An 8,579-nucleotide genomic window follows, 5' to 3' on the forward strand; every position below is an offset into this window, starting at 1 on the left:
CAGGAACCCATGTTCTTGAGCTGAAGTTGTAAGCGAGGCTAATTACCTGAAACGAATAGACCAGGGTCAATGATGGAAGACGGTTGAGAAAAGAGATAATGCTTGAGAATTCGAAAAACCAAAAGGCCATTAGCTCGAACTGAAGAATCTACAACACAGCAGATGATTCTGCAAGTACGAATTCCTGGCCTGTTTATCTCATGATAACACACATGCTATAACAGGGATTACGAATTCCCCCAACCACGTGTGAATCCTTGAGCCATAACGGTTCCTGGTTTAGATTGAGAGAGATCTCTCTCCCCACGGGAAAAGAGATGACAAAAGAGAAAACTCCCTGCCATGTATGCTCTTTTCGCTCTGTACTCTGTAGCCCCAAGCGCATATTGCCCGATTTGTCTCTCAATCCCCTGCCAGGGACTGCAAGTGCCATCGCTTCCAGTAAATGGCTTTTTCGAGAGAGAAAAAAAGCAATGTGATACTTGAAGTATGATACTTTGTTGGTGATGTTCCAAGCATCGGTCATTTCTCATCGGTCACTTTCGAGAGTTCCGCAATAGTTTATGACACTGGAACGGGGGAATGAATGTATTAAGGAAGCCGTTCCTGCAGAAAAGGGGATGATCGTTGTTGACCTTTGAACATTTCTTTGTCCGTACTAGACTATTTGCGATGTGTAATTACTCTTATGTACGAGTTGCTCCTGTACCCACAATATGAGCCTTGAACTCTGCTAATCGGTTATTCAGGTCGAGTTCCGGTGCCAACATCACGCCTGGATTGTACGAAAGTGGTGCCCCAACTATGAAAGATCTCAGAGGCCATGCTCGCCTAAAGTTGTTGACCCCCCAGAGTTTTGGTATGCTTTGTTCCTCTCACACTAGTCGGGGCATAACTGACCAGTTTACAGGGGCCATAAGCTGTGCTCCAAGTGCCAGCCTCCCGGACAGCTGGCTGAAGCCGTGAGAAGGCATTACAGTGTTGTTGGTTGACGAGATGAAATACTGCCATCAAGGCTTTTATTTTTCAACATTTATTTGCTGTTACAAAGGCTTCTTTGTTATGAATTGGTTATAAAAAGTTGATCTTCCCAGATCAACGCCAAGGGGAGGGACATGGCGAACGGCGCAACGGATATTATAGATAGATACCCTTATTAGAGGCGTTTTCATCTTTTCCAAGATACTTCACCTGGTTAGTGATATTTGATACCGTCTTGTTGTCTCTCAACAGCCAGCTCCATTGATCGTCCGTCGTCAACCAGATAGCTAGGCTAGGATGCGATACGAACCTAGCCAAGACCAGAGACTCGTGTTTTACAAGAGTCTGCTCGCTATCTAATTTGTACGGAGCTTTCGCGAAATATAAACCTGAATACTTCCAGGGTATAATACGGCATCGTGTTCGGCTCAAGTTGATTTAGCGTCCGATCTTCTTCTCTTCAATGAAAACTTACAGTTCGAGATTTGAAATATTTAATAACGATTGCCTTGGCCAACAATGATGCGAAGGGAGTTAAATATTGTTCTAGAACGAAAAGTACTTTTTACTGAGGTGTCGTGATGCTGTTGGTCAAGAGCCTGGGTGGGCTGGAGAGCCATCCATCATCGTCAGCAACAAGATAGCTTATCGATAAAGCTTTATTTTTGCGCCAACCCTGCGCGCCAAAGTTAATTGATATCAGATCCAATCTCAAAGCTCACAACTTTGACATCCTTGTTATCGACTTTCTTTCGCCATGGCTCCGGGATCGTCTACCGGAGCCCAATCTGGGACAGATAGCAGAAAGCGAAAGGCCGATACTCCAGCGGCAAATGGTCGCGGCGACAACTTTGTGCAGAGGCGTCAAATGGTCTACGCAGCACGCAGTATTCCTGCACTACCTGCTGAGACTGCACTCAAAGATGGTGCACTCGATCTTCAGGCCTTCGTGGCTGCTCACGAATTCGAAATTCGCGCTCTGGAACAAAGTATGGCAACGTCCAAGGCCATCGGTAGCAGTCGTGCCTTTCAGAAAGTTCCCCGGGGCTTACGCCGTCGCACGGCGAGCCACAACCCCAAGCGGGTGCCTCGTCGACTGAGGAAGCGCGCAGTCAAAGAGATGAAGGACGACAACACCCCAGTAGTGGAAGCGAGGCGGAGAAAGCCCAGGACAACAAGAGCGAGGATACGGGCCGAGACAGCGCGAAAGTTAGGCATTTTAGCGATGAGGAAGCGCAAGGCTAGCCTGGTGAAGGCCAAAAAGGACGGTGATATCGACATGAAAAAGTCATTGGCTGTTGTAGGACGGGCACCAAGACCAAAGATTCGGCGAAACGAACTGAACGAGCCCCCGAAACCCAAGGCCAAGTTCCGCAAGCGACAAATGAACAAAACCTGGCTACCGACTCACTCGTGGCATGCGAAAAGGGCAAGAATGACTGATCCATTGGACCCTCTATGGCGGTTCGCTATACCGTTGACGCCGAATGAAAAGATTCATCGGCCAACCCATCGAGCACAAGGCGACAGAGGAGCGATCATCTGGGAGACGAGCTACATGAGCACAATTGGCTTGTTTGGCAATCGCGCTGGAATCGAACGCGTTTTGAAACGAATAGGTGTTGTTCAAGATTCATGTTGGAATAACAAGGGAACTAAATGGAGGCTTGGAAGTAGGACGTGGACCGGGGTTTTGAGTCGGGCCATGAATGGAGGACAGCCAAATCACCATGATCGACAAGTTATTGGACCATGCACTATCCTATGGAATCCTGAGTCGCCCACAGCGGAACCAAACCAGGAATCCAAGAAGGAACAGAGACAGGTGTTCTTAAGAATACACCCATCAGCCTTCCTTGAACTCTTTAACGAATTATTGTCGTTGACAAAACAGGAAACCCCTCGACTCTACATTGAGGACCTTCGATTTGAAATCGGCAGTATCGATCTGTCTGGTCCGGGCTCAACAGAATCCCTTTTGGCCGTGTTGCATCCCTATACCCAGAGAGACAAGACCAAGAATACACACGCAGAGATGTTCAAAGGACTGGTAGGGCTTACCAATGCGGCTACCCTACCTGTAGGTACCGTACTGAGTTTTTCAGTGCAGGATCCTCGCTTTCAATACCCTCCGAAGCGCATTGAGCCCCCTGAGGATAACGATGCGCAATTACGATTGCTCGAAAAGATTGCGGCCTGGCCAGCGGAGGAGGGTTTAAAGCCATATACCATTTTTGACCGAGATATTCGCCATCGCGCGTCTCTTCTTCCGTCACAGAAACAAGTCGATAGACGGAAAAGCAAAAGTAACCCTGGGACACCTCTCAAACCAATACAAACCGACCCTCCCATCCCTATCGTTCTCCTCACCTCACATACGGGCACTGGTACCCAAACACAAGGTACATGGACCTTAATTGCCCCTTGGAAGTGTATACAGCATATCTGGTACTGCTTAGTGCATTACCCCCTTTCTTCAGGGGGCAACCCGCGCTTTGCAGGCCTGGACGAGATTCGTCAGGTCGCCTTCGAACGAGGCCAGCCTTGGTTCCCGGGAGATTTCCCTGGGACCAAGGCAGGTGCTGATTGGGAGCTTGAAGAGCGGCGTAAAAGGAAGGCGGCTTGGGAGAGGCGGCCAAAGAGTAAGAGAACAATCTGGGAATCTCTCGATCTGGGCGGAGGGAGGAAAGGTGAGGTTGGAGATGGCTTTGCTAGTGATTTTGAGATGCTGTTCGGTACTGCGGATGCACCGGAAAGTGAAGAGAGTCACGGCCAGGACGCCATGGATGTTGACAACGACGAGTCAATGGGCTCAACACAAGCACTGAAGCAGCAAAAAGAGCCGCGCCTATACCAACTCCGCCAGATTTCCAAAGATGTTTTCTCCCAAACCGTTATTTCTCCTACACCACCTCCAGTACCCACGAACGCCCTTCTAGGCATCCGCATATCGCTTGTCTCTCGAGGCACAATCACACCCTGCGCTCGCATCTACCGCCTCCCTTCCCGGCCGTCACCAGCACCTCAATCCTCCGAAACCGAAGTACCAGCCACCATCCCCCCTGAATCACTATCATCTTCTTCTCTCCCACATAATCTCCGCTCACAATGGCTTTCTCAAGCACCTCCCTCTACTGCAAGCAAGGACAAGCCGCCAAGGACTTCAGGCCCTCGCGACTTGGAATCTTTGAAGCGTCAACTTGCTGCTGAACTCATCGCCAAACCTTCACCTTTCCCATCCATGGCAGCCAACAAGTCTGATATGAATGGACATCCCCTTGTACCAAATGCCGAGGATCTGATTGGCTTTGTGACTACTGGATCTTTCAGTCTCAGTGAAGGGCATGGTATGGCCATTGGCTCTATTGCCATTCAAAAGGTCCTTGATGATGTTAAAAAGGATGCAAGGGAAGGAAGGTACTGTATCGTGCGCAACGCGGGTGAAAGTGTTGGATGGCTTGCGAAATGGGAAGCCGTTTGAACGGAGCACATTAAGCGCAGGTCAAAATTCCTGCGACATACTTCAGAGTTTATTGAAATTAGATCACTGGAAGCGTTTGTATACTCAGGTCCGAACCTGATCTGCAGGTACTAGATAGTGGATGCTCGCTTACTGCGCCCTTCGACGCCACGAGTTGAACAGGAAAGATAATGAAATCGACAACAGCCAAGCACCCAAAAAGGCAAGGAAGCGAAAGGCGTCGTTGACACTCACGGCTCATCTATATAAACGTACGAATGACGGGGTCATACAACCCACAAAATACAACTTCACCACTTGTTACAAAATAAACGCTTCAATATCCTGGTTCCTCAACAGCGCTATGGCTTCAGAGCAACATCCGACGGCTGTCTCTGGCGGGTGCCTTTGCGGTTCTATCCGTTATAAAGTGACATTCCCTTCCAGTCATGAATGGAAGAGAGGCGTAACTATCATCTCTCCATCTGATCTTCACATGCTGATCCATCTGCGAAGTGTTCAACATGTCAATGCTCCCAATGCCGTAAGAATGGCGGGTCACTTATCGCATGGCTACACAAGGTGCCCGTATCAAGCGTTGTTTTCATCTCTCAGTCAACGCTGTCGCGATACCATGCTACGCCAGACGCTGCGCGTGGCTTCTGTACTAAGTGCGGTAGCTGGCTCTTTTGGCGTAGTGAGCAGTCGAACTCGATGAGCATGTCGGTTGGAACTTTTGACCAAGAGGATCTCAAGCAGTGGGGCCAGAAATTGGCGTACTCAGAGGTGCACCTGTGGTCCGAGGATGCTATCGAGGGTATATCAGATCATTTACCCGGGGAGAAGTGGAAGTACCAAGACAAAGGAGAGGGTGCAGAGAAAGTTGGATAGTGTGCTTCGGAAATTCCACGTTTGTCCATGTGGTCGTAGTTCCTGTTCATGTGTTGCTATTTATAATAGTATAACTAAATTTCGAGACCAAGAAAGAGTCTTGAGTGGTGGTATCGTTAAACATTGTGCCTTTCGAAATGAACCTCTACAACGCCGAGTTGACCAAATAACCGTTGTGCGACAGATATTGAACAGTCTCCCTGAAAACTCCAAGTAAACCCAAAACCAAACTCCTCCAAAAGATAGCCAGTAATTCACTCTGTCATCTTCTAGTCCTCTTCACTGATCTCACTCTCATCACCATCGGGGCTCTCCTGTTGGCTGTTCTCAAAGTTTTCAAATGCATCCTCGAGCTCCTTAGCAAGATCCAACTCGGGCTCTTCCTCTTCGGCTTCCTCCTCTTCATCTACATCCATATGGTCGGGTCCCGTTTCATAATGGCTGCGGTTGTTGACGGGACTTGGCAACTTGAAGTCGAAGTCAGGCTCGTCATCCTCTTCACCATCAGCATCATCTCCCTCGGATTCGCGCTGGTCCATAAACTCGTCAAATCGGCGGAAAGAAGGAAAGGCCGGGGAGAAGTCGGTTCTACGCGCCGTGCTGGTGTCGGCGCCAGGGTTCTCCACCAAAAGACCACCATCATCGTCATCATCCTCCTCTTCATCTTCCTCGGGAGCTGGTGTACGTTTCTTAGGTTCGGCAGGCTTTTGTTGCTGCGTAGGCATTGGCACAGGGAGTGAGAGCGCGACATTTTTGGGTGCTTGCTTCTTCTCGGGTTTGCGCTTGACTTCTTTCTTCTGAGTAGATGGTCTGGCGCGTGCCTTTGTCATGGGCTTCTCTGTGTCCGTGTTGTTCTTTTCTGTTTTGGTACTGGATTTTGACGCGCTGCTATCGATATGTGGAAATTGTCGACGTAGACTATCGGGATCGCTATTACCAGGCAGTCGAGTGACGTTCATCTTGAAGGTAGAGTCGACAAGGTCGAGAATGAAGGCCTCACGGCTAGGGTCGAAGTAAAGGACATATTGGCCGCTGTCGGTATTTCTTGTGCCTGTGAATGCATACTTCTCGTCGTTATCGGTATAGGTGAGATCGTATGAGGTTGTTTTGCTAGGGACCGAGGGTTTTATGCGGGCCGAATTTGGGGCTTGGTCTGACGAGAGAGTAGGTTTGTGGTTGTCTAAAAGGGATGTGAGTACTAGGAAATTCGGTTACGGGAGCCAATTAAACACACATTGTATGCCAGTAAAGATTTCATTTGAGGTTTTGCCCAAAAGTGCGTCACCAAGGATAACGGGATAGTTGCCCGTCTTTGTCGGGTCAATGAGGCCAGACGCTGCCATGATGTGATGCGCGACAGAGCGTGAAAGGGTTCAAGTACAAGGATTTGCGGGTATCTATGTTTCAAATACAATGAAGGGTGTTGAAGTATCGTATGTTGGCGGTTGATAATGTCCAAATGGTAGTGATCGAGTGTTATTCAAGGACCAAGTTGACGCGCAGGTGAAGGAAAGGGAAGTCCGGAGGAGGGTCTGGTCTGGGGTCTAGAATTAAGTAAGTTAAGTGTTAGTGGGGATACCCGACGGCAACAGGGGGGCCCGAGAGAGCAAGTGGAGGCATAATACAAAGGAACCTTCACACACATGTATGGGTGGATGTAAGGTTAACAAGAATAACCTCACTAAGTTACACAAACAGACTGTGATTATATGAGTGGTTCGTCAGATACTTGGGCCCCGTGATACACAATGACGTCCATACCATTCATTGGGTACTCATTTGCTCTTATTAACATAAAAGGCCTTGAGCCATGCGACTCAGCTGAGAAACTGACAAAGGTTTACACACAAACTTTACTTACAACAAAGAGGCTAGCGTTTTATTTTGTAACAGTCTTTCAGTTTTTTGAAAGGCGGGTGACTTGACGTCAATTGCGCCAAAGGTTAATTCTGTCAGACATCCCTAGTTGGGTAGTATCACAATTGGCCTACATCACTTGACAGGGTTTTGGCTTTGACAAGGCAATCCTTAAACCCTCAGTCTTATGATTTATTCTTCAAAAAACTGTTTATGGTGTTAAACTGGGTCTTTCATTAAGACCGGCGTTCTAAAGCTCTCCAGGTGAATTGGAAGTTATGTGACTTGTGTATAGAAGCTTCACGATCCCGATTCAATAACTCTTACCTACAGTTCCAAGAACTCGTATAACCCTTTAAATACTAGAGACACAGATTTAGTTTGATCTACTTTATCGCCCTTCTTTGCTACACGTGCGCCGTATAGGATGGTTGTTTTCAACCATGTTTCGAGGCGTCCTTTCTTCTCTGATCATGACATGGCGGCTCAAAAAAAAAAAAAAAAAAAAAAGGCGTCCATATATAATTTTTATGCTTGTATGATTAAAAACGCTCAATGAGCTTTGATGCAATGATCTTAATCTTGTCAATAACCAAACGGGGTTATATTTGGCAGGCATGGGTTAAAGAGAGTGTCACCGGCAACCAGGCCTTCATCGTACTTGTAGGCACATGCAGCGAATAGGGCCTACAGTATCGTTTATGTCTCTCTCTGACCTTGAACTCGCCCTAGAGCTAGCTATAGATAGATGATCTTGCGAACTTGACTTATCGTGATTTGTTTCTGATCAGCAAGCCACAAGACTAGATACTTACATGTTGTTAGTTCGTACGGACTCCAGGTCAGTGATCAGGATAAGACAGGACATAGAACGATGCAAGGAAGTATATAGCCTTTGCCAGGGCTGAGGCGGTGACTCGGTCCGTGATACAAGTTCCTAAAACTTTCGGATGGCTCAGGCACTTGGTAGCACTACAAGGTTTTAAACTCCCTGCGTTAGATCACCCATCATCCTGCATATTCCTTACTTTTGACGAAATAACAACATCATTCGTGGTATTCAGAAGAGAGAAGATTGCCCAGGATCAGGGTTTATATCCTACTATAAGGCTAAACAAGGACTGTTTCCATAGTACCTCCTAACGCGTGAAACGTTAAAACTGGTGGGGTCAAGTCAGAGGACGAGTTTGACTCTGAAGACGATGCATGTTTCAGAGAGTAATCTTGTGATGTTAGTCGGTGAGAAGCATTACACAGACAATATATAGTCTAGTCGGCATGATTGATGATGGTTATAGCTAGCTAGCTACCTGTCTAATTATGCAGGGCAGGGCAAGATGAAAAAGAGTGATGGTATTGTCATACACCGACTTTTTGAATATATTTCTTC

At 47.6% G+C, this 8,579-nt stretch overlaps 3 protein-coding genes across 3 annotated transcripts; 2 read left to right on the forward strand and 1 right to left on the reverse strand.

Moving 5' to 3' along the window:
• Positions 1 to 1,738: 1,738 nt before the first annotated feature.
• Positions 1,739 to 4,462, forward strand: FSST1_009285 (ribonuclease P/MRP protein subunit POP1; the record flags this gene model as incomplete). Its single annotated transcript, XM_083226244.1, has 1 exon — positions 1,739 to 4,462. One exon carries the CDS (start codon positions 1,739 to 1,741, stop codon positions 4,460 to 4,462), a length of 2,724 nt encoding a protein of 907 aa, XP_083085246.1.
• Positions 4,463 to 4,805: 343 nt separating this feature from the next.
• On the forward strand, positions 4,806 to 5,332 carry FSST1_009286 (Mss4-like protein; the record flags this gene model as incomplete). Its single annotated transcript, XM_083226245.1, has 2 exons — positions 4,806 to 4,907; positions 4,958 to 5,332. 2 exons carry the CDS (start codon positions 4,806 to 4,808, stop codon positions 5,330 to 5,332), a joined length of 477 nt encoding a protein of 158 aa, XP_083085247.1.
• A 269-nt stretch (positions 5,333 to 5,601) lies between these two features.
• On the reverse strand, positions 5,602 to 6,675 carry FSST1_009287 (RNA polymerase II transcription elongation factor-domain-containing protein; the record flags this gene model as incomplete). The annotated part of the gene is made up of 2 exons (XM_083226246.1): positions 5,602 to 6,512; positions 6,567 to 6,675. The coding sequence occupies 2 exons, from the start codon at positions 6,673 to 6,675 to the stop codon at positions 5,602 to 5,604; spliced, it is 1,020 nt and encodes a 339-aa protein (XP_083085248.1).
• Positions 6,676 to 8,579: the final 1,904 nt, after the last annotated feature.

The sequence above is a fragment of the Fusarium sambucinum genome, chromosome II, assembly GCF_050947815.1.
Source record: "Fusarium sambucinum isolate potato_lamoka chromosome II, whole genome shotgun sequence".
NCBI lineage: Eukaryota > Fungi > Ascomycota > Sordariomycetes > Hypocreales > Nectriaceae > Fusarium > Fusarium sambucinum.